The sequence below is a fragment of the Drosophila simulans genome, chromosome 2L (genome assembly GCF_016746395.2).
Source record: "Drosophila simulans strain w501 chromosome 2L, Prin_Dsim_3.1, whole genome shotgun sequence".
NCBI classification, from domain to species: domain Eukaryota; kingdom Metazoa; phylum Arthropoda; class Insecta; order Diptera; family Drosophilidae; genus Drosophila; species Drosophila simulans.
The window spans coordinates 12,314,706-12,338,911 of record NC_052520.2 but is presented as its reverse complement, the minus strand read 5'-3'; the positions used below and the strand labels follow the sequence as shown (position 1 = coordinate 12,338,911).

Sequence of the window (24,206 nt, the reverse complement as noted above, 5' to 3'; positions counted from 1 at the left end):
AGATGTTTTTTTCTTGTCAATATAAGGAAATCACTAATCAAAAAGTATTCCGTCGATTGGCCAAAGTAAGAAAAGGCATTTCTAAACGAGCTCAATAAATATTATTGCTGGAAGAATGATGTTGAGTGGGAAAAAAACTATTTGAGTATGTAGTGGATATGGAAATATTTGGGGATTTGAATGTTATAATATGGTCATATGGTCTTTTTTTCATTTTCTGCAAGAAAAATCTTTTCAATTTATGTGTGGCCCACGGAAACTTACCAATCAATTTGAATAAATTTTCCACTGAGATCTTGAGCGTCTCCTCTTGAGACTAGTGCCCCCTTAAAAACTCAGTCAAAGGGCTCTTGATATTTGAATTGTTACCTAAAATTTAAAATAAATAATAAACTGGCTTTTCCTCACCTTCCCCGTTTGACCCACTGAGTGGAGGAAAACACTTGTAAATTTCCACTGAGTCCGAGACAGCCTGTCGCGCATGCCCCTCGTCCCCACCCACTCCCTTTCGGTTTTTAAAGGTGCATTTGTTATGGATTGTGTATTATGTCGGCGACTGTTGCCCACCTTTACCCCTTGCCATTCCAGCTTTTGCCTTTTATGGCCCTGTTTTTGTGAGGATTGCAACTTAGACAACCTGTCAAGGGGTTGTTGTAGGTTTTGTGCGGCGATAACAGCCTATCTTATCATCACTCGGGTCTATGGAACCAATTAAAACACGTTCAAATTGGCCTCAAAGTCCAGTCAAAACTAACTACAAAAACAAATGGCCATTAAAGCAACGAATTTTCCCACACGAAATCACGACTCTTCCCCCGCTGATCTCGCAACTTGATGACACGCGCCGCTAAATGAATCAGAATTAATTGTGTTGCATGTTACATGAGCTCTTAATCTTAGCTCTTGTCACGCTAGACGACTTAAAGCCAAAATAATAGATGGGGATAGTTTGGGTTTATATATGATATGGTATGTAGATTGATCAATCGAATGTCTAAGCCTTTAAACTTTATCGTTCAAGATATATGTTTCAATATGTTGCCTAACTTTAAAACAATCACTTTTAATTCAAATATTACATTATCGTTCATCTTTGTCCAAAACCACACACAAAACTACCCTTTCAACAACGAATCAACAATGGCCACACCCATCAAAGCTCACCACACACATACGAACACGTGTTGGGGGCGTGCGAAAATCAACAACGAAATCAACAACAGAGAAATGCTGTAATTTTCCACACGCTTTTTAATTTTCAATTTCTCGGACTTTTCGAATATTTTATAACTTTTCCGCATGTGTACAAATGTTTATATTATGAGTGTAAGTTGGGGGGGTGTGGGCGTGTTGATGATTTCTTCGGCACACTCCCCTCTTTGCTAACACCCCACTTTGGGATGGAATCAGGCTGTTACAAAACATTTGGACTTGTTATTGTTGCTCGCTCGCTCTATCGTGGCTGCCTTCTCGCTCGCACCTCCCCCTGCCCGGTTGCGATTCAATTTTTATTGATTGCCAGACGCGGCGACGATTTCGAAATTTTCATTTGTTGATTCAAAACACAAATACAGAAACAAAGAATATGCATTGTTTTTGTTGTTGACTTAGTTTGCAATATGTGTATGTGTCACTTTAATGAATTTTGTTTGCATACACAGTCGTCAACAAAGTGCATGCAAAATCTGTGTGATCAGAAAAGCTGTTAGAACTGACATAAGCCAGCAGTGTAGGAAAGTTTTCTGAATGGCTTTTAGAATTTTCCGAACGGGCTGCAAAGAGAGACGACTTCCTCGTCTTTACATTGAGTTATCTATCGCATTCAATGATAACAATGATAAGCTAGAGCTGCTTATCTTAAAGTTAGTAATGCGAATTGATAACATAGCCTTCCTTGGTTTTGTATATGTTACTGAGTTAGTAGGGCAGGTAGAGATTCTAACACAAATATCGACGACAGAATTGAACTATTACAAGAGCGTTGGATTTTTGTATTTCGCATCCGGAATCGTTTTTCTCCATTAAGGCAATTAGAGCGCCTTAAGTTCCTCAAATGAAAAAACAAAACTTCAACAGATGCCTCTTTTTACTCAGCACTCTCAGCTTCCGCGTCCGCCCTTCACCACCCCAAAACCCCAACCCACAAATGCGACACCACCCCACCCATGACGATCCCAACTTTATCCCATCTACGCAGTTTGTGTAGCAATTAAGGAACTTCTCTTCCTACCCACCTACAATTTGTTGACTTATTATTTTACAGCATGCCATTTGTTTATTTAAATGTGCATTTAATTGCTGTTTTCTCCGCCGGTGACTACTAAAAATGTTGCTCTCTTTTATTTTCATTTTTTAATTTTTAACGCGGATGTTTGTTTCGGTTTTTGTTAAACAATTTGTTGTTGATGCCTCAAGCTTATTGTTGGTTCCTATATAGATTGAAATCTATATGGCATGCATTTATGGATTGACAGAAAACGCTTCCTTCAGCATGCGCATGAAATCGATACGTTCCGTTCATGTTTTGCTCGTTTATATTGTATATTATACATTTTGTTCTGCGGGCTCTTCTGGCAAGTTTATAAAAGTTTCGAAGCCCTTGAATTTTTGTTCCAATTTTGTCATTGTCATTGGTATTATAATGCTGCGATAAAAATCCAGAATGTGATATTCTGTTCAATGACAATACTCATTTTACTTTTACCCATATATTTTTTTAGTATCGAAAATCTAAAAAGATTTGCTTACTTTTATATAATATAATGGGATGGAACGGGAATTTTGTTCTGAAGAATATCTTTCTTTATAAATTGAAGTTCTTGTATTGCGCTCCATATTTACTCACATTCATGTGTGAAGTATTAAATTTTGTTGAGGAATTTTCTTTACTGTTGACTCCAATCGACTTAATTCGGTTAGTTGGAAAACGCAATGCGCAAAAGGTAAGAAAACCCACCCCACATACACACATAATTCCCAGAGAAATGTCGAAGTAATCGAAAACCACCGCGTGGCAAGCGTAAAAGTATCTACAAGAAGCAACCAACCAACGTCCAACCAAAAAATAAAATAAATACAAAAGAAATAAGAAAATAAAAGAGCGAGCGGGAGAACTGGTGAGCGAGTGATAAACAAAAGTGTCATAAAGTTTTTGCGTCGTAGTGGCTGAAAAAAACATATGTATATATTTCTTAAATAACAAAAAAACCGGCTGGCTGTTTGGGAATTCAGTCAAACATTTTGGCAAATGAGCGTCACCGAAGACAAATAAATATACATATATGTGGATTGAATAAATAGTGGCAGTCTTTGTAAATTGATGAGAAAACACGCGTCAAAACAAACAGAGAGTATCTGAGTGTCTTTGTATCTGGCAAATGCTGATGGATATGCCCATAGTCCGGCGGCCAGATACAGATACATAAGAGAGCCGCAGAGAGCGCACTGCGCAATGAGAGAGCGCGCTCTCTTTCACTCAAAAGGCACTGCCATTTCATATAAAATCCGCACTAATTGCAAGCAGACGTTCAGTCGCCAGTACAACTTGCTACACGCCACATCGCCAACAAATATAGCTGGCACCAGTTTTATTATATATATAACAAAAGAAGAAAAAACAATTACTTTTTATACCAACTGAAAAAAAAACACATTTTACAAAAGCCTACCAGAGACTCGTGAATTACATTAATTCGTTACAAGCAGAAGCAAAACACTCCAATCGCAGTAAATTCAATCGACAAAAGCTCGAAAATATCACAAAAGCTCTGCGCCGGTCTCGTAAATCTCAAAAAAAGCTGAACAGCAAACTCAGTTATTGCTAAACTTTTGCCATACAAACACACAGCGCCGACGAGAAATCGCAAGAAAAGAAGTGAAAATACATAAAATACAATATAAAAACCCAACTGTGATCCAACTGAAACTGATATACATAAATATACTTGAAAAGTGCAAGAGTGGGAGAAGAAAGTCAAAATCTCCGCAAAAGAAACCAAAAATTATTGATACACACAAAACCCCGTGAAAATCCAAATAAACCCAAAGCCAAATATGATGGGCACAATGTCGCTGCGCCAGCCAGAGAATTGGCTATACGAGATTTGGCAGAAGGGCTACGATAGCCCCTGCTATGTGATGGTGCCCAATGCAAAAGTATGTATACCTCGCACAACCAGCCCCCTCCTCTCCCCCTCATCCCTCCTACCCAACCGTACAAAAAAGAACCCCATTTACCTTGACTAGATGCAATTCTATCGATTTTCCTTCGTTTTTCGTCGCATTTCGTGAGGCTGCGCGATTTTCTGGCGACTTTTCAATGTCGTCAAAAAGGCAACTGAAAATAAAAAAGAAAAATCAAGAAAAAACCACCGTACTTGTGCCTGTCACTTGTCAATTTATTTTCGCTGATAAATTACTCCAAGCTAAGTGCAAAAAATGAGACACCACTTCCTTTGCTTTGAGCTAAAAAATAAGGGAGCCGAGTCCTTTGTTCTTAGCAACAAAGGCTCTTATAATTTCAGCCTAAGGATCTCCGACAAGTGTACAAAATTTAAGAAAAAAACCTCAATGCGGTGTCCGCCATGTTTGTTTGAGAAATGCAACCGAAAACCAAAAAAAAAAAAACACCAAGAAAACCAAAACTGAGAACTGCAGGAGACTTGGAGAGCAGAGATACCTCCGGAGAAGCGCGTGACCTGACCCCAGCAGGAGAACCCAACCCGCTTTTCCGCCTAGGTGTCTCTCTCTCTCTCTCACTCTATCTCAGTTCCTCAGCTCGAGAGTGTGTATCTTACCCCGAGTGTGTATAATTAGCATTTATTTTCCCTTACCTGAAGCGAAGATAAACCGTCGAACGCTTATCTACTTCGATTTTTATCATAAAACCCTCGAGATGTTGCAAAAAGCTGATAGAATGCTAGAAACGCCGAGTTTTAGACACACCTGCCTTGATTTCTGAACAATTAAATTACTCGGCCCTCCCTTATGTGCTATATATATAAATATCTTATATATGTATGTATTTTTGCACCTCATTGTTAACAAGTCGAAGCGGTATCAACCGGTTTGCATTTGTTCAAAGCGGTTTGCTAATGGCCTTTTGTATTTTTTCGAGTCGACTTTTATCAAATCTTCTCACCCTCGCCTCGTTGACTTCTAATTTTGGTAATTTTTGCACTTATTGATCGGTCAAGCGAGGGATCTAAAAATACAATATGTGATATTTTTATAAACATTAATTATTGGCCTGCCTGCCTCGAAACAGCCGAACGAAAAACGTGCAAAATATGATTTCTTTTGCGATTGCTTTTGGCACTGGTGCCAAGAACATGCGACTTTCCGATGGCTTTCCATGCCCCTTGCTCATGCTCACTTTGGATATACTCTTTATATCGTATAGAATTTGAAGTATGACTAATGAATAATGAGCAGAGGACGCACGAAATGCTCGGCGAGCGCGCGGTTCAGAGTTCTTTAATTAATTTGATATTTATTTTAAACATTTTTTATCGCTTTGCCCCAGCGATTTTCTCATAATGACGTGCACGATTTCTTCTTAATACGCTTTTAATGTATTCCGAAACCTCATATCCTTTTGCCGATTATGTGGGTTTTTCTTTGCGCGATTTTTACTTTCAACTTTTAGTTGTTGCATTGCCTGAAAAAACCAGGCCACAGCAACAAGAAAATGTTGAAAGAAATTGTTGAAAGTGAAGACGACGACGAAAGCATTCGAGCTGTTGTTGTGACTATTTATAGAGATCGCAGTGGAGAGTCGAGAAAAAAAGAAAGAAAACTCTTTCGTGAAACGGAACTGCCGCAGGCAGCATTTTCCTCCCCAAAATCAGCAGCCTGCCTTGCTGCCCCCCTTTACTTTTTTAGCCACAACCGTTTGGTCGTCTGTTGACATTTCACATTAAACATGGGAAAAATCACCTGAACACGTGCCGTTAAATGCATAGAAAACGAACGATTATTCTATTCGTCTGCACGCGTTTTCCTTTCGACTCTCGGTTTTTGGCCTGCCTCTTTAATGGGCTTATTAAATTTTCACAAGGTGCATGGGCAGCCAGGTGAGGTCGTGGATGTTGTGTGCCGATTCGGTTTTGTTTCGGTCTCGATGACGTGTTCTGCGGCTGTGGCATTGACAATGACACGAAAGCATTTGATTCTTCGGCGCACCATTTACATTTGCATTTACACAGCAAATAAAGCAGCGAATATATAACGCGAACACGCCACATTGGGCAAACATTCGCCACGTTGCTGGCACAAAATGTGATTTATGAATGGGGTGTTCCTTTTCTGAATCTCTGCAATGAGTCAGAGCAACTATATGCTCTTTTAAAGGTGGCAACAGGATGTAAGTTGAGTTAAGACAACACTACGTTTTTGTTAATCTGCGGGGTAAATATTTATAATTGCAGTGCTAAATTTACTTGGCAGCAAGCGGGATTACAATGGATACACTAAGTGGCACACATATAGCCAGCTAAGAAACCCATACAATTTAAGATAAAAAAGTGGCATAAATAAAATTTCACTTCCTAGACTTCACTTCACGCATTTCCCATTGAACAGAAGTATTTTCTCAGTATTCTGAATAAGATCTTGCTATATAAAGCCAATACCTGTTTTGCACAACATACTTACAGAACCTTTTCACCTCTTTCTATTCTTTCAGGATCTGGTCAAGTCGCATCTCATGATAGCGGTGCGCGAGGAGGTGGAAGTGCTGAAAGAGCGCATCTCCGAGCTGATGGACAAGATCAACAAGCTGGAGCTCGAGAACAGCATTCTCAAGTCGAACATCCCGCAGGAGACGCTGCAGCAGCTGCAGTTGCAGCTTCAACTAGCCGCCCCGCCGGCCACGCCCGCCATTCAAGCGGCACCGGCGGTACAAAGTGTCGTTGCTCCAGCTGCCGCGGGTCAGGCAGTTCAACAGCAGTCCGCTGGAGCGGTAGCGGTAACGGGTGTGGCCACCAGTCCAGCGTCCGCGGTGGTACCCACGAGCATTCCCAACGGCAGTGCCGAGAACGGCAGCAGTGCAGTCGAGACAGCAGCGGTATCGGTGGAGCAGCAGGTGCAGCAGGTGACATCAGCAGCGGCAGCAGCAGCAGCGGCAGCGGCAGCATCGGTGGTCACAGCCAATGGTCCCATGTCCTAAGCTGTTGCTGCTGTGGCCCGAACACACAGTGTTTGTTTTTTTTAAGGCGCCCACGCACCGTGGTGTGTGTGGGGGAAATGAACGTTTTTAAGAATGAAAACCGTAATGTAAACTCAGCCGAAGTCTCTTTCTTAGCCGGAGGAGGCGGGGCCGAGGAGAGCAGCGAAAGTATTAGGCCAATAACAACAAGAACAGTAACAGTAGCGGCGGCAGACTCACCAACATGTTAAGTTCGTGTTAGGTAGACTAAACTGCGGTTAAGAATTGTTATGTTGTTGCTGGCTGTTAATCTGCTGCAGCCGCCGTTTTGTTAATTTCTCGATTGTGATATTTGTTTAACACACATACAGACCACCACCACACACACGCAAACACACACACACGCAAACACACACACACTCATACGCATTTACACACACACATCCATACGAAACACACACAGATAGACTGCACGCTAACAGCGGCTGCGGCTGGCGCTGTTAACGTCCGCTGTTAACTCGAAGCGAGTATAGAAGTTCTTTTAAATATCGCGCTGCTGCGCCTCCACTTTTTGTTTAATACTTTCTATTTTTGTTTACCCGTTTGTTTCCACGTTGTTAACGCTACGAATAAAAACCTAAGAATCATAAACAAACACACCCAGAACACCAACACCACACAACCAACTCATCAAGCTTGGCTGCTAAATAATACTTGACGAAAGTAAAATTTTTGGCCAACAGAGAAAAACAGCAGAGGAAATACAAAAATACAAATCGATAAAGTGTACTAGAGTGCCAGGGAAAACACACAGAAAATGAATAGGGACAGATGGGAAAATAAATGAAATAATATGTGATAATTTGCATTGTGCAGTCAGAGACATAAGATGTAAATTGTAAAAAAACAAAAGCAAACCCGAGAAGCAAAGGACAGGAAAGTAGGATTCAAATTTCCAAAACATTCAACATTGATCGATAAATACAAATACAATTTAATGAAACACGAAAAGGCCAGCTGCTATTTTTATAATTTACCTTTAATCCTAACTTTTATTGTAAAAATACAAGGGGAAATATTAACTACATCATAAATATGAATATGTTTCAAATTAAACAATGGATAACAAAATTAGTAAATTATAGTAATACTAGCATATTCTCAAGCTATATTTCAAAGATTGTATAGCTATTCAAAAAAAAAGAGAAGGGAAACAACAGCCAAACAAAAAAAAGCTTATCAAAATTGTTTGTTAAACTCTAAAAACTATCTGCAAACAAAAAACCCAAAAATATCTGTAAATATTGTGTAAAACTAAAAACTAAATTTGAGAACAAACCTCGAAAGTCACCGACGATGAAGATACATTGCAAAAAATTAAATCACACAAAATCAACATGATGAAAAGCTAAAATTGTAAGATGAAGACAAACTCGTCCTATTTTTTGTTAAAATTATTTAGTCGATAATTTTGGATTACTCTTAGTTGGAAAATTCCTTAATGTTCATACGAAATCTGTTATAGGATTTTCTACACATTAACTCTTTCGTTTCACACCCCGCACTCTTAGACCGACAAATCCACAAGATAAACCACGAAAAGATTCTGAACTGCTGCAGCCATGAGATGGAAGTGTGAAAATAAAAAGAGGACCAAGCTCCAAGGAGGTCTCCCGCCTCCCAGAGTTGTCCCTGTCCGAAGTTGGCCGCCCTGTAGACGCCAAGTTTTCAATGCCCAAGTGCACTCACTCGTTTTTGGGGCAGGGCACAAGATTCTGCCCCAGAGAACACAAAAAGCTGCCTGCGGAGACGCAAATTGTCTAAGGCTAGCGTGGATTAAACAAGAAAATGATCATCCAAAACGGATTAAAAAGTGAAGAAGAGAAACCAAATATGATACTCCAACTCAAGTGCCGAAAACTAGCTGTCTACAGGGCAAACACCAATGGACGGACGAATCAGATAGACGGACGGACGGACAGACTTATGTCATCCCCCGAACACAGTAATTCTGTTAAAAGTATTTCCCTTTATGATTTTTGTATTCAATTCAGAGAACCATCTTCATGCGTTTCATGTTTAGTTCTTCTCCTATGAGTTTTACGACTTAAGCCTCTTTTTAAGCTAACTATTAATTTATTAATTAGTTTGTAAGCGCAAAAATAATTAAAATACATCTAAACAAAATAACTGCAAACAACCTATATTAAAATAAAGGAAAAAATAAAATTATACTGAAAACCAAAATATTCTTGTCTCGTACTTTATCAAAAACGTTCGAAAATATTGGGAATGTGAAATTTTTTATGGAATCAAATGAATCCTCTAAAACTTCGCAATTTTCAAGGTATAACTATTGCTCATAAATAATCGTTCTGTGGGAATCAATGAAGTTAAACAATACTCTTCAACACTAAAAAAAAGGTAAAACAAAAATGTTCTTTTTGTAATTCGAAAACTGCACATCTTGACTTTTTGAACGCTTTGAACCAAATTTCGCCAAAAAGTATGCATTGTTTTTTTATTTTGAAACCAAGCAAGATGTAAAATTGACTTATTTTGACAATTTAAACTAAACCCTTTTGTTAGGCTACTCAAATACCACTAAAACTTTTTTTTCGCATTTTTTTTTGGGTGCAATTTGATTCTGCTAAACAGAAAGCGGCGATGGTTAAAAAAATTAAATATCTAAAAGAAAAATCTTCACACTAGCATTTTCAGTTTATTTTTTATTTATTTGTATTAGCACTTATTTTCATGCAAATTGTAAAAAGTTCCTGATGAAATTGAAATCTTTGTATTCTACGCATACTTTACATCATGATGATTTGGGAGAGTGACGAATGCTACGCAGTTTTGTGTCGATTTTCTTGATTGCGATTTGGTTGTTTAGCTTATTGACACGCAGTTTGGACCAAATCATAAAATTTCCCAGGCCAAGTAAAGACGCCACATGCTTGGCAGCTGCCTCCGGATCACTTGTTGGATTCGAGTTGGACCACATGTTCAGAAACATGGTGTCGGACCTAAGGGGCGTACAATTGATCACCGGAAAACTGGTGTTGGCCGAAATCAAGTTGGCCACACTATTTAATCGCTCGTCGACGGTCACGAATACCAGATTATCAATCACCGCCTCGAATGTCCGGACAATTTGGAGCGCTTCCTCGGGATTTTTGAGAGCAGAACACACTCGGAGCACCACTTCCATGCCTAGTGATCCAAGGCTGGTGGCGATCTGCTCGCCATGTGCCACATCCATTGCACTACTCACCAGGATTACCACCAGATGGTTCTGGGGCGGCTCAATGCTCGACAGCTGCTCTATTACCCAAGAATAATTGCGCTTGACTGTGTTCAAATCGCCATCGGTTACTGTATCCAAATTTATATACACGGTTTTGTCCACCATCAGGCGTTTGTCGCCCGCCGGCCAAATGCGCCACGTATCCGAGTCTATAATGTCCGCCAGCAATATGTTGCCATCTTCGTCCACACCGAATTCCACCTTCATGTCCACCAAGGCACAGTTCCTTGTTTTCCAAGCTCTTTCGAGAACCTCGAATACCACTAGTGAAGTGTGTCGCATTATTTGAACTTCGTCTGCGCCAATTATTAGGCCATTGCACTCAAAATTCGAGGAGAGAATTTGCTCGTCGCACCACAGGGGATCGTGACTAGAATCGTCCTTGAAGCAAGTCTCTTGCTTCGGTGGTGCAAATCGATATCCTTCGGGCACTTCCGGATTTATTTTGATGAAAGAACCGGTGGCCAACCGACGCGTCACCCACTCTATGGGCACCATCTTGCATTTTCGTGCTATAAAAGCGTTATCGCCACACTGATCCACGTAAGCGGTTCGGATTCCCGCCTCATTGAGTAGCCTAAAAACCAGTCCATTTGTGGTGTTTGAGATAGCCGCCTTGCCCTGTAGCTCGTGGGCCTTGAGTCCATCAAAAGCTGTTATGCGGTCCTTGCTCAACAGCAGACATAATCCTGGATGATCCGGTAGGTCGTAGACCTTCTTTGTCTTGCCTTCGATAAGGATCTTGCCCAATTGGTAGCCTCCAATGGTTGTGATTGGCATAGTTGGCAAATAAAAACTGAATCTAAATTCGCTGAAAGAGTTACTATTATAAACGAATTTAGGCAATTTAATCACATTAAGAAGGTCATAAAACTAATAATGCGCTAATCCACCGAGCGGTTAATAATCATAAACGTGCGAAATAAGTCTCTTTTATTCCTTATCAGAATGACCAGTAAAATCTTGAAAATATAAAAGCCAAAAAATTGTAAAATTCTATTTCAGAGATATCATATCGACGTTGATACCGAGGGGACTAACTTAAGGTCAAACTAACAGACTAGTGTCTTATGATTGTGAAAAATATTAAAATATATATTTTTTAATCCTATACTTACTTATGAAATATAATTATATAATATATAATATATATAGTAACATATCTACACCCACAACTTCCCAACCACAACCACACACACTATTGTAAACAATCACACACACATTAATGTCTAAGTATGAAATGTAACATGTCACATGTCACAATCATGTCAGGATTCTCAAATTACTCCTATTTTTCGGGAGCTCCTCTCTTAACGGGTGAATAGACACCTCTCTTTTCGGGAGAATAAACTTCGCTCTTAAGCTATCCCAATCCGCCTATATAAACCCAAACATGTCCCCATACATGAGTTCTGTTCTGAGTACGTTATCAATCGCGATAACACTGCTAAGCCCAATTCAACTTCGAAGTCCATTATCCAACCTAGGGATAATCCAAAGGCTCTAGTTCTTTCTTTATTGGGAATAATAAAAACGTTTAATAATACATAAAAAACGTAACTGTGTTCTTTTTTATTAAACTCTCGGTCTGAATTCCTAAATATATAGTATATAATTAGGTTACATATTCTATGATACCGATTAAAGGGTTATATTTTATAGTTTTTGTTAAAAGCAACCGCAAAACGTATATAAAGCGAGTGAATATGAGTTTGGTATTCATAGGCATGGAGAACGATACAAGAAGCTTGGAGCGCTTAGTGGTCTTCGACTGCGACATTGGAACGGACGACGCCTGGGCCTTGGCTCTCCTACTGCGTGGAGAGCAATTGTCCTTGCCGAGTGGGAGGCGGTACAAGCTGATTGGGATTACTTGTGTACAGGGCAATACGGATGTGGTGAATGGAGCCCAGAACGCCCTAAGAATACTTCGATTATTGGAGAGGCGTGATGTAAGTTTCTATCAAATACAATTTTTAAATTATATATTGATTTTCCACTACTTTATCCGTAATGCAGGTGCCAGTTTTCAGGGGCTGTGCCAATCCCATTGTAACTCGGACATGGTTGGACATTTCCCGCTTCCACGGCACTGACGGCCTTAATGACGTTGGCGGCTATCCAGATGTGAGTGATCTGCAGGAGCAACTGCAGCAGGAGCACGCCGTGAATGCCATGTATCGGCTGGTGTGCCAATATCCAAAACAAATTGACTTTCTGCTTTGCGGGCCACTAACTAACTTTGCCAACTGCATTAATCTATATGGCGATGATTTTTTGGACAAAATTGGTGGAATATACATAATGGGGGGAAATATCTTTGGCCGTGGAAATATTATGAAGTGTGCAGAGTTCAATTTCGTGATGGATCCGGAGGCGGCGCATACAACATTGGAGCGTTTGAAGGTGCCAGCTGTTGTTCTACCCTGGGAACCCAGCATTGATGACGACTTCAAACTGTCACTCGACTGGCGGCTGGATGTCTTGGGCTCTGTAGACCATCCTTTTGTCAAGCTTTTGTCCAGGGTGGAGCGATCCATGCTAGTGCCACGTGGGATAAAGCACTGGATTAATCCCGATGCCGCTCTTGCAGCAGCCTATATCTTCCCAAAGGCGATGATTGCCGAGCAGTTGGATTACCATGCCACAGTGGAGTTGGCCGGAGTCCACACCCGTGGCCAGATGGTCCTGGATCATCTGCGAGGTCGCCGTGTGGATGCTATCCATGGGAAAAAGAGCAATGTGCGGATCATAACACATCTCAATAGAGAACCATTTCGCACTATTATGTCCTGGACGGGATTCCTTCCGGGTGTAGATATCACAGAGCTCTGCGAGCAGGAACATCCAAACAATCTTTAAGATACAACTATTTGCTTTTTGAATGAAATGAAGAATAACTTTAATTGTTCTTATGATTTGTCTTGGCACATTGGATCGATCTTAAGTTTACGAATGTAATAAAAACAGATTAGAATACTTTGTGGGACCCCTTTTAGAAGTCCGTTTCTGGGCTCTGTGGCCTCGGACTCTCAGGATGCGGTTGATCGTTTGGGTGAAGGTCTCTGGTGATCGGAAGCACAGCTTGGACCTGCGGTTGGGTGACCACCACATCGTCGGTGTCTACAGTGTCCTGACCCCTGTCCGCCTCCTGTTTGGGAGGATTGAAGGACTTCAGGTTGCCCAACTGGCTGCGAACGTCCGACTCGGAGAGCAGATGCAATGGTACGTTTGCTGGGACGGCCAACCGCTTGGGACTGGTGCTACCGTCATCTGGCTTGCGTCTGTCTGGTGGAAAGACCACTTGTGCATAGGTGACTCCACTCTCACTGGGCTCCACAATGCTCTGTGCTCCGCCCGATGAAGTAGTCACCGAACTGGGATTCCTGAATACCGCTGTCTCTGTCCGTGGTTCTGGAGCGGCATCTCTGCGTTGAATGGGCGAGGAGGTGGTGGTGGTGGTCACTGGACTTCCACCACGAGGAGCACTGGGCGAAGTTGTCGCATCCTCATGCGGAATTGGTGCGTACAGAGAGGGTGTGTAATTAGTGTCCGTCACTTTGCAGTTGTAAAGATTGAGCCCCTTGGCGAATATGTATACGAGTATGTCGAAAAGCACACTGGCCAGGATTAATGAGGCTGTGAGAATATCCAGGATGTTGCCATGCTTCGGCGTTTCTCGCAGCAGACAGCGCTCGTAGTTGGGTGCCCAGTAAACGCAGGTTGTGCCTAATCAAAAGAAAGTTTATGTAGTTTAGATTATATTTAAGTGCAATCTCTAAATTCCACTCACGGGTGACAATGTCGTAGCTGAGATGCACCGGAACATAGGCGAAGAGGCCCACGATCATTAGTTCAAAGGCCAGGGCCAAGGACTTGTCCTGTGGCAGGACAGCTCGCAGTGTGATCAACGTCTTTCCTATGGCTCCGACGCCCATTAGAAATGCCACCGAAATGCTCATGATCTGGAAGATGATGATGGCTCCCTGGCAGTTGTCGGAGCTGCAAGCTCCAGCGGTCGCCCTCATCTGACCAGTGGAATTCAATGTCTGATCCCCACTGCAGCTGCAGCCCTCGAACAACTGAAAGCTATTGATGGTGGTCTTTTTGGTGCAACCCGCGTAGCAGGGCGAGAAGTAGGTCACAGCACTGTTTTCCGGACAGACGGGCATGAAGGCAGTGGGTGTGCACAGGCACTGACTGGAGCAATAGGGCTGTTTCAGCTTACCACCCTCCACACCAGCAATGGCGCCCACATCGCACTGGACAAAGACCAGGCCGATGAAAATCGCTACCAGATGGATACTGAGGGCTATGTTTATACCCGTGATTTTACGAGCAGATAACTTGGCCTTTGAGATGACCAGGCCACTTATCAGCATTCCCAACGCCATAACTGGCGGCTTGAGGAAGTAGGAAACGAAGGCCGATCTCCACTCCGCCGCCAAGCCATCCTGTTCGTTGTAGGGCAAGAAGAACCTGCTCTGCAGATAGCTCTCCTCCTGGAGGCCATAGTTCACGACAGCACTCTGCACGCACATGATGCTCAACAGATTGAACATCAGCAGGCGGTTATTGAATAGCCTCTTCAGCGATGGCCAAAAATCTGAGTCATCCATATAAGTTGAGAACTGGCTGCCAAAACTACGCATGTTGGACTGCTCAATGATCCGTTGAGCCGCCTGGTGAATGACAGTCTTTGGCAGTCGTTTGGGAAACAGTCCCAGGAGCACAGCGCCCACGAATATGAAGGGTGCCAGTATCACCCAACCGAGCCACCAACCCACATGGGTGAGACCCACTCCAAGCACCAGGAAGGATCCCGCCTGCTGGCCAAATACGCGCGCAGCCAGAGCAGCACCTATCACCGCCGGACTATCGTGTGACAGGGAGTTGTCGTCGATGTAGCTGACACCCAGCGTGTAGTAGGCCAATCCTCCCATTCCCAAGGCCAGCTGAAGGACGAAGAGCATCGCGAGAGTGAGGCTGCTGCTCTGGGCCTCGGTCAGTGTGAGTCTCTGGAACTGTGCCAAGGATGTGGCGCACATATTGGCATCCAGCAGAGCATCCTTTGCCTGGTTGCCATCGGCACTGCAAAAGAGTTGTAAGAAAGGGTTTTTATTTGAAATTGATATTTTAAAAATCATATGTTAATGAAGTAATTTTTTTTTTTACAAGTTACTCACAAGTTCATAATGGAGGGAATCACAGCCACCACACAGGTGACTGCCTGCAGCATTAGAGTTCCCACCAGCCATTTGATGGGATGATAGACGTCCGCCCAGTAGGCGAAGGCCAACGCAAAGACCGCCTGGAATAATCCACTGGCCACCAGCAGCCAATCTGTATGTTTAAACAATAAAACAATTTGTTAGTAACACGCTTTCGGGGAATTTAACTCGACGATCAACTAAGATATGACGTATGAGTAACCGTAAAAAAAAGTTATGCGTATATGTAAGCACGCAAATTCATTGAGGTAAAAGCCACTTCCGTTCGAATTTTTTTTTCTGGCGATTTGCAAAAACCTAAAAAAAAATGTATTACGCGGCAATTTTTACTACCATAACGTATTTCTTTCTTATCAAAACAATGACGAATAGATAATACACAAACACCAATACACCAAACAGTGTACAAAGGTTTGGTAAATAGTTTGACTATTATTTAGTTGATTTCGTTAATAAATAATAACATAACAGCTAAGTTTTGTTTTAATATTTAGTAATTTACCATATACCTCTTAATTTAAAAAGAAATTAAAGAAAACTAGTGGAAAATAGAGAGCACCCCCCGCTCCCAAAAACTGGCAATCGTCAAGAATATCGCAAAAACTGATAAGATAACTGAAATCTTCACGTAGAACCGGGCCAACACCTCAATTATCTTTCCCTGGTCAGGTTAGCATTTTCCCATTTTTGCGATAATGCTGCTTACTCACCCACAATCAGTGGATTCCAACCGAACTGAAAGGAAGCCTGTTTGGCCGACACGCGGAAGTAGGATTCGCAGGCGCCCTGAAAAGTTCCCGTGATGGCCAGGACCAGGATGAAGGTGCGCAGTCGGGCATATTTCTGGCATCCGGGACCGCGGCACCAGCCCAGACCCTTGATGCCACAATCGACGCTGTCTGGTGGGAGGGGTTAGAAATTCTATATCAAGTATACGTAAAGGGGAAATCGGGGATTTGGGTCACCCACCATCGGGTATATTGTTGGCATTGACCGCTATCTGCGATAAATCGGAGTTGCGCGTATTATGCGCCATATTCCGTATTCGATTCGATTTCGGATTCGTTTATGTTCACTACAGTTCACTTCAATTCACTCGATTGTTGTATTTATTGTCTATTGATTACATTAGTCAGTGGCCCTGGTACGTTGGCATCTTAGCCGCGTTAAGTCCGCACTAACGTCTATTCGAAATGAGGAACGGGAGCAAACTGAGGAGCCGCACCTGCCCCGGAACCGATTCCCTCTCAATTTTTCGACTTCGGCTTGATAAGCCCGATCTTATCTTATCATATTTTTGGACTTTTTTTTCTGTTTTCTTAATTGCAACTTTATTGCTGTCGCTTACACATGCCTATGGATCGTGGGCAACATGTTGAAGCAACATGTGTCTAAGCAGAGCTTGAAGATCGTAATTGAAATTTCACTAGTGGAAAAAATAACTAAGAACTATTCATACCAAAATAAAGTATGCCAAAAAGTATAAGGCATTTCTTGATTTATTGAAATTTACAATTATAATAAGCAAGCCAGATATTTGCTTCAAATATAAGTAATCAAAGCTACTGAGAAGTCAAGATGTATTTCATCGCAAGTCTTTTGTTGATAGTTCCTATTGCCTTAGCCTCAGCCCCAGTGACTAGTTCACCACCGGTTTTGGTCTGGGGCGTCGAAACGTAAGTTTAAACAATTAAAAACATAAGCTATTTGCCATAAAGGCGCCTTCTTACAGCCCTAAAGCCACCAGTATTTTTCAACCTGTAACAACGTCGCAGTTTCAAAAGATCATACGAAATCTGCAGAAGAATAATATGATAATTATTTACTTGGCCTCGGAGGTAGTTTATAACTCATTTATTAGAGAGCATTCTTATAGATTAAATATCCTTTTAATAAAGCTTGCTGCAAAGGATATAAACTGCGACTTGTGCTTTCCCTATCTCACCAAGATCCAGCCGATGAACTACTACAGCCAGGTGGAGGAGCCTCTAAATGCCGTGGAACGTGTGGCTGAAAAGACAGGAGAGCTTATCTGGCACATTCCCAAGATCACAGAAATGGGCAGCTTGGAGGCGGAAATGGAGCTGCCATGCCAAAAAGGGGAGATACACGCGTTCAGCTTTAACGATCGCAATTTGCTTGCTCACGGTATATATACTATATAGCATAAGAATGCAGTGTTTTAATAGCTTTGATTTATTATTTATTTATTTATTATATATGTACATATATACATATACATATACTGATTTCAGCAAATTATTAAGACTTGTGGAGCTATTAAAAATTTTACTACTTGCCCGCTGTATTTATACAATTAAATTGATTATTTCAGACGCTGCAATGGCGGTGGCAACCTATCAGTTCAGCGACTGCCCGGTGGTGCATGTGTACACCGCTTACACGGAGGAGGACAAAGCGCTCCAGCGTCGCAAATCCCAGAAGACCCAGCACATGTCCATCAAGAATAAAGGCGATGGACAGCCGAGCAACTCTGATACCGTGGCGGAACTACAGCCGCATCAGATCAGCCACAGCCAGGCTGATAACATGACCGTGCTGCGTAACGAAATGATCGTTCTCACCTTTCGCAACATAATCGTGGCCATCAAGGAGCAGCCCTCCGTGCTGTCACCCTTCAATCGAACGGAGGTGGTGCTCGTCCAGGGAGGGGAGGCACTGCAGGTGGGCCTGCTCAACAGCCATGACATCTACGGCGGCATTGTGCTGGTGCTCCATACAGAACTCAGTCCGCTAATCGTGGAGCTGATGCCATCGCAGGGCAATTGGTACCTAACGCGCATGATCTTCATGAACAACACCTACTATCCACGCGAACTCTACTTCTTCGGCTTTGAGTTCAGCCTGTGCTGCACGGACATCACTGTCTATAACTCGGATGGGTCGCGTTTCAGTTTCTTTGACTTTCATCTGGATATCCTGTGGCAAGGTAAGTAAAGCGAGTGATTCTGAGAAAACAACTTATTTAAGACAACTGCTGTTTCCTTTTCGTTGCATACGTTTCGGCGACCTTTGCAGATTTACAATGTTTCCCACTTATCTTGATTAATTGCATTTTCTTGCAGACAAGGACAATGGCTTGGACTTGGAGTACGAGGTGAAGCCCTGCTGGAACTGCTCCATACTCATGACACCGACCATGGCCCAGACCATCTTCGTGGTGCTGATCATCGCGGCGATACTGTGGATGGGCCTGGCCATTCTACTCTCGATTGGCCAGAATCAATTGCTGCAGAACGCCAACGATCCTGACCTGCACATCAAGACGGACACCTAGGCGCACAACTAGGAACTGTGGTGACGACCCTCGGCCACGCTCTTTGATGCACATGCGGCACACAGTAGTAGTCGTCTACACATTCTGCTAATTCACTTGCTTACAATTTTAATCGCATGGGGGGCAGCGGCTGGCGACGAGCCCAGGGGTTTAGAGATCGTAATAATAATGTCATTGTCGCGTTCCTCTATTGTCTGTTTTGTATTGTCATACCGCCTGATATCGCCTGAACTCTCCACTGAGCCACCACTCTGCACGAAGAAAACAAAGCGCTGCGATATGCCATGTAGGTAGGTTTATTCCGAGATACTCTCTGATACATGTCCAAAAATTTCTTTTGCACGTGGGCCGGCGGCGAGAGTAGCGATTGTCCCGCTCCGCCTTTTTTTTATGGCCTGATAAAGCTTTATCAGGCTTCGATTGGCACCGAGCGGACACGGTACGCAGTGCCTGGGAATTTTAAGTTCCATTTCTCAGTTTAACTCGCGCCTCGCTTCAGAACGGATCGGATCGGAACGGATTGGCCAACACTCGTCTTTGTCCACTCAACTGGCCGCTGCATCGGGAGCGGTTCCTGCAAAAGGAAAGGAACTCGAGCGGCAATTTAATTAATCGCATAAGTGTCGATTAGATTGTACGCTGTACGAGTGGTGACCACTATTTGGCAATTGATAATATGCGCACCATATAGGCAGCAGCACTTCACTGGCGTCTGGAAACGTACGTACACCTGCCTGGTAATCGAATCGTTGGCGGCACTAGTAGTTCGACATTGGGGTAGCTCACCATGCGGAAGGAACCTCAGCTCTGTGGATGCACTCGATGGATTTCAGGGTCAATTTACAAGTATCTAAAGGAAGGAGGTTTATGGGTATTTCTCAGTTTGGCTTAAAACAAGTTCAGAGATTTACAAATATCATGTATATCTTTAGATTTTAATCAGGAAGAAGATTTTTTAAGTGCTTCATATTACACCTGCTGATACAATTAATTAAGACTTATGTCCTTTTTTGGGTGCACAGGAATAGTTTTCATAAGCTATGAAAAATCATGACCAACTTACAACTTGGATGCCCATAACCGTTTACTCAAGTGATTGATTACACTTCAGTATTTCAAATCAAAATTTTTCGATAAGCCCTATGCACCAGACACGTTTGTTGCTGAAAACAAATAATATAGCCATGAAATAGACTGAGTCACAAAAAGAGAGCCTTTTAATTCAGTGCGTTGATAAGCAACGAATTACATACAATTCTCACACATCAGTTGGTTGTAGCCCATCGATTTGAGTTCATTAAACTGATTTCAGCTACCTGTAAATATCGAAAAACGCAAATATTTCGTAATTATGATTGATTGCCAAATTACGAGAAATAGCGATAATGGGAACTACAGAGTTTGCAGGTCCTTTTCGCCTTAGCCATCTTTAACTTTATAAAAAGTTAGTGATACTTGTGATTTTGCAATGATGGGATCAAATTAGAGGAGGCGGTGGTCATCGTTATGCGGTAAATATAGCTGTTTATGAAAGCTACCCCGACCATATAGATATCGTATATTTGGTATATTTGGCAAAGGAACTCCGGTTTATCTAATCGCCTCGGCCTAGACCCAATGTGATCTTGAGTAGGCGCCATTATCGACACTTAATCAGTACCACGAATTTTATGCCCTAAACGATATTTGATGATTTCTCGATCCGGAGAGTCATGATTACCAGAGTGATTTGCAATCGACCCGGCGTGTGATGAAATTGAATCTCCGCTTAGGAACCCTTTTCCAGGTAGCCCTAATGCATTCTGATTTACGAGAGCCCATTGTCCCTTGCAGATTGTTTGCTATCACCACTCACTCCACTGGCTATCAGGAAGAGCCGAGTCCGCAATCTTATCGCCCACAATCGATGGTGAATCGGTGGTGATTCCCACAGACTAGACAGTAGCATCCCGCAGTTGGTGGCGGTACGGAATCCAAAGATGGCGGAAGTGAAGCGTCGGGGCTCGAATCCCCCGCCAGGTCACTACTTGTGCGGCATGGCCAACTGGCATCCGGCCTGGCTGCAGAAGTACGCCACCACCAAGATGTTCATGGGCGTCTACGGGCTGCTCGGCACCATTCAGGCGATGTCGTATATGTACTTCATCGTCACCCTAACCACGCTGGAAAAACGCTTCAAGATTCCCAGCCAAACGACAGGTAATATTGGAAATGTATAAGATAATATAATGCAAGGTTCTGTAACAAATGAAACACAAAAGTTTTATTAGAATATACTAATACGAAGTGATCTTATTGTTGCCCTATATTTTATTTTTATAGGCATAATTCTCAGCGGCAATGAAATCTCGCAGATCATGCTCTCGCTCATCCTCTCCTACATCGGTGGTCAGCGGAATCGTCCACGTTGGATTGCCTGGGGCATTGTCTTCTGCGGCCTGTCCTGCTACATCCTCGTCCTGCCTCATTTCATCTACGGTGCTGGTCACGAGGTGCTGCAGTTCACCAAGGAGTACCAGGATAGTCTACTGAATGGGACTACTGGCTCGGATCACTCCTTTCAGGTGGGTTATCTGCGCCATCATCAAGTACTATCTCTATTTGGGATTCTATTTATGTAGAATATCAGCTCAGTGAAGACCGAGCGACTCTGTGGAGTGGGCAAAACTGAGGAGGACTGCGACGATCTCTTCTCCTATGTGCCACTGGTGCTCATCTTCCTCTCGCAGTTCGTGCTGGGCGTGGGCAACACCATGTACTACTCCCTGGGACAGACCTACCTCGACGACAACACCAAGAAGACGAACACTCCACTCATGCTGGCGGTGGCCATGGCACTCAGGATGATTGGACCAGTCGTGGGATTCTTTTTCGGTTTCATATCGCTTAACACCTTCATCGATCCAACCAAGACGCCGTTGATCGACAGCAAGGACCCTCGCTGGCTGGGCGCCTGGTGGCTCGGCTGGGTGATCCTGGGCACCCTCATGTGCCTCTTCTCTGGTCTTATCGGTCTGTTTCCCAAGCAATTGCCCAAAGCCAACGCGCCAAGGGTCAACTCCCACTTGCCGTTGGCACTGCGCCAGACGAAGGAGGAGCTCAAGCGGGAGGAGAACCTCTCGCTGAGCAGCCGCTTCTCCTCCAACGCCGCTCTGGATACCATTGGAGCAGCGGCGGGTGCCAATGCAGATCTGCCCAAGCTGAAGGACTTTCCACGTGCCCTCATGAGACTGCTGCGCAACAAGCTGCTGATCTTCAACATCCTCTCGGCGGTCTTTTACATCCTGGGTGCTTCCGGCTTCATGACCTTCCTCACCAAGTACATGGAGGTGCAGTTCCACAAGGATGCGCAGAGCGCTACAATTGTAAATTACCACTCGAATTCAATGGCATAATTGTGATTATTATTAATAATATTTGTTTAAGATCGTTGGACCCATATCCATCATGGGCATGGTAGTGGGTCTGATTGGCTCCGGTATGGTGCTCTCCAAAAAGAAACCCAGCGTCAGCAAGGTGCTCATGTGGAACGTGATCGTTGGTGGGATCTCCATCTTGGGACAGATCTCATACGCTTTCCTCTACTGCCCGAATACCTTTTCCATGACGCAAGCGGGACAGTAAGTATCAGTGGAACTAGCGAATCCTTTAATATGATTTATTATCTTAATCTTTTTAAAACTGCAGGCTTAACCTGACGAGCAACTGCAACATGAACTGCTCCTGCGAGGGCATCAGTTACACACCCGTCTGCCACGAGCCAACGGACACCACCTTCTTCTCGGCCTGTCATGCGGGTTGCCGTGGATACAATGCCACCTCCAAGTTGTACGAGGACTGCAGTTGTTTGGTTAATGATGCAGCGCCAAAAAGTGCGGCACAGCGTCTTCTGAATCTATTGCAACCCACTCCGGAACCCGAACTGGATACCACCACGTACTTTGATGAGTATCTGAGCGGAGTGCCATTGCTGGACGACAACGGTGACTTCGATGATCATCTGTTGTCCAGGACAAGGAGATCGACCACCGATTCGGTGATCCGACCGGGCATTTGTACCAAGAACTGCAACTGGAGTTTTTGGGCCTTTTCCATTACATCGATGATCGTTAGCTGGTTCGGTTCGTCTGGTCGCGTGGGCAACGTCCTGGTCAACTATCGAGCCGTGGCCCACGAGGACAAGTCCTTCGCCCAGGGACTGGCGCTGATGATGATTAGTCTCCTGGCCCTCATACCGGGACCCATCATGTTCGGCCGCCTCATCGACTCCACGTGCCTGGTGTGGACAAAGACCTGCAATGGCAATGGCAACTGTCAGTTGTATGACCAGACCCGCTTCCGTTACTCCCTCAACTTTTTATCCTGCAGTAAGTTCACAATATGTTATATAATAATATAATCTCTACCTTCGTGCTAACTTCCAGTGCTCACCTTTATGGGACTCCTCTTTGATTACCTCGTTTGGTACTACGGACGCAACCTGGACATTTATGGCGACAAGGAGGCCAAGGAGGAGGAGCGTGCCAACAGGAAAGACCAGCCCATTACTCCGCTCCTGGCCAAGAAATCCGAACAGGAGTAATACCAAAAAAAAAAAAAAATGGCAACCCATCCGTGATACTCAATTATAAGGAGTAGATTCATATAAAACACGCCAGATTCGAGTATTTCATAACAATAATTCAAAGCACATTCCTAGAGTAAGTTTTTGGAATCAAGATAGAGAAAGATTGGGCAAAGCCTGTACTCCCATGCCATATGTACAAATCTTCCGCTTTTCGATAGGAATTTAGCTATTGAACTCGCGATGTCTTCTTTCCGTGTACAATTGTTAATTACTTTTACTTTGTGCTAAGATCAATTAAATATATCATGCTTAGTTTAACAAAAAAAAAAATTAAAAGAATTTATGTGTACGTATGTATATAAAAAATGTTTCAAATAAAAATATATGTTTATTAAAATATTATGAGCAGTCTTAATATTCATTGCCCAAATATTCAATTGCAATCCATAGAAGCAAAATATGATTTGTTATGTTTCATTTTTTTTTAAATTTTCTCTTCACTTTTATTGATAAAAAATGTTCAAATTTATGCAGATCGTTTGTTTTTCATTCCATACGTATATGTATAATAATAATACACTTTAATTTCGATTTTTGTATAAATATTCATTCCCGTTTGTCTATATAATTTCTATTATTACGATCGCTCTTATTCC

The 24,206-nt window shown here is 42.9% G+C and overlaps 6 protein-coding genes across 13 annotated transcripts in view; 4 read left to right on the top strand and 2 right to left on the bottom strand.

Annotated features, from left to right (window-relative positions):
- Positions 1-9,046, top strand: part of LOC6732105 (protein bunched, class 1/class 3/D/E isoforms) — a 90,725-nt gene extending 81,679 nt beyond the window's left edge. For 7 of the 8 annotated variants that reach the window (XM_016178352.3, XM_039298367.2, XM_016178350.3 and 4 more), the window contains one exon: positions 6,686-9,046. In XM_016178352.3, coding sequence (XP_016024771.1) covers positions 6,686-7,168 — 483 coding nt within the window. In that variant the 3' untranslated portion in view covers positions 7,169-9,046. Of the gene's footprint in view, positions 1-3,504; positions 4,156-6,685 lie in introns of those variants that run through there. The other variant, XM_002079195.4, reaches the window with a different exon arrangement.
- An 887-nt stretch (positions 9,047-9,933) lies between these two features.
- LOC6732098 (multifunctional protein ADE2) lies at positions 9,934-11,348 on the bottom strand. Its single transcript, XM_002079194.4, has one exon. It carries the CDS (start codon positions 11,232-11,234, stop codon positions 9,966-9,968), a length of 1,269 nt encoding a protein of 422 aa, XP_002079230.2. The 5' UTR covers positions 11,235-11,348; the 3' UTR covers positions 9,934-9,965.
- A 692-nt stretch (positions 11,349-12,040) lies between these two features.
- On the top strand, positions 12,041-13,336 carry LOC6732097 (pyrimidine-specific ribonucleoside hydrolase RihA). Its single transcript, XM_002079193.4, has 2 exons — positions 12,041-12,406; positions 12,474-13,336. The coding sequence occupies exons 1-2, from the start codon at positions 12,086-12,088 to the stop codon at positions 13,314-13,316; spliced, it is 1,164 nt and encodes a 387-aa protein (XP_002079229.3). The 5' UTR covers positions 12,041-12,085; the 3' UTR covers positions 13,317-13,336.
- Positions 13,337-13,449: 113 nt separating this feature from the next.
- LOC6732096 (solute carrier organic anion transporter family member 1A1) lies at positions 13,450-16,913 on the bottom strand. The gene is made up of 5 exons (XM_016180038.3): positions 16,655-16,913; positions 16,396-16,584; positions 15,641-15,797; positions 14,248-15,545; positions 13,450-14,183 (listed from the first exon to the last, which is right to left on the bottom strand). Exons 1-5 carry the CDS (start codon positions 16,719-16,721, stop codon positions 13,450-13,452), a joined length of 2,445 nt encoding a protein of 814 aa, XP_016024768.1. The 5' UTR covers positions 16,722-16,913.
- A 289-nt stretch (positions 16,914-17,202) lies between these two features.
- On the top strand, positions 17,203-19,173 carry LOC6732095. Its single transcript, XM_002079191.4, has 5 exons — positions 17,203-17,361; positions 17,418-17,523; positions 17,584-17,833; positions 18,021-18,635; positions 18,772-19,173. Exons 1-5 carry the CDS (start codon positions 17,264-17,266, stop codon positions 18,981-18,983), a joined length of 1,281 nt encoding a protein of 426 aa, XP_002079227.3. The 5' UTR covers positions 17,203-17,263; the 3' UTR covers positions 18,984-19,173.
- Positions 19,174-19,455: 282 nt separating this feature from the next.
- Positions 19,456-23,900, top strand: LOC6732094 (solute carrier organic anion transporter family member 74D). Its single transcript, XM_016178359.3, has 7 exons — positions 19,456-19,703; positions 20,817-21,182; positions 21,306-21,547; positions 21,605-22,348; positions 22,410-22,603; positions 22,671-23,350; positions 23,408-23,900. The coding sequence occupies exons 2-7, from the start codon at positions 20,963-20,965 to the stop codon at positions 23,563-23,565; spliced, it is 2,238 nt and encodes a 745-aa protein (XP_016024767.1). The 5' UTR covers positions 19,456-19,703; positions 20,817-20,962; the 3' UTR covers positions 23,566-23,900.
- The last annotated feature ends 306 nt before the right edge of the window (positions 23,901-24,206 follow it).

Bases quoted from the DNA above. Each gene is read 5' to 3' on its own strand.
- LOC6732094 (XM_016178359.3), top strand. From the start codon at position 20,963: ATGGCGGAAGTGAAGCGTCGGGGCTCGAATCCCCCGCCAGGTCACTAC. The intron at 21,183-21,305 runs GTAATATTGGAA...TTATTTTTATAG, and splicing joins GATTCCCAGCCAAACGACAG to GCATAATTCTCAGCGGCAAT. The intron at 22,604-22,670 runs GTAAGTATCAGT...TTAAAACTGCAG, and splicing joins TCCATGACGCAAGCGGGACA to GCTTAACCTGACGAGCAACT.
- LOC6732098 (XM_002079194.4), bottom strand. From the start codon at position 11,234: ATGCCAATCACAACCATTGGAGGCTACCAATTGGGCAAGATCCTTATC.
- LOC6732095 (XM_002079191.4), top strand. From the start codon at position 17,264: ATGTATTTCATCGCAAGTCTTTTGTTGATAGTTCCTATTGCCTTAGCC. The intron at 17,362-17,417 runs GTAAGTTTAAAC...GCCTTCTTACAG, and splicing joins TTGGTCTGGGGCGTCGAAAC to CCCTAAAGCCACCAGTATTT. The intron at 17,524-17,583 runs GTAGTTTATAAC...CTTTTAATAAAG, and splicing joins TTATTTACTTGGCCTCGGAG to CTTGCTGCAAAGGATATAAA.
- LOC6732096 (XM_016180038.3), bottom strand. From the start codon at position 16,721: ATGGCGCATAATACGCGCAACTCCGATTTATCGCAGATAGCGGTCAAT. The intron at 15,798-16,395 runs GTGAGTAAGCAG...TTAAACATACAG, and splicing joins TTGGAATCCACTGATTGTGG to ATTGGCTGCTGGTGGCCAGT. The intron at 14,184-14,247 runs GTGAGTGGAATT...TCTTTTGATTAG, and splicing joins CAGCTACGACATTGTCACCC to GCACAACCTGCGTTTACTGG.
- LOC6732097 (XM_002079193.4), top strand. From the start codon at position 12,086: ATGATACCGATTAAAGGGTTATATTTTATAGTTTTTGTTAAAAGCAAC. The intron at 12,407-12,473 runs GTAAGTTTCTAT...TCCGTAATGCAG, and splicing joins GATTATTGGAGAGGCGTGAT to GTGCCAGTTTTCAGGGGCTG.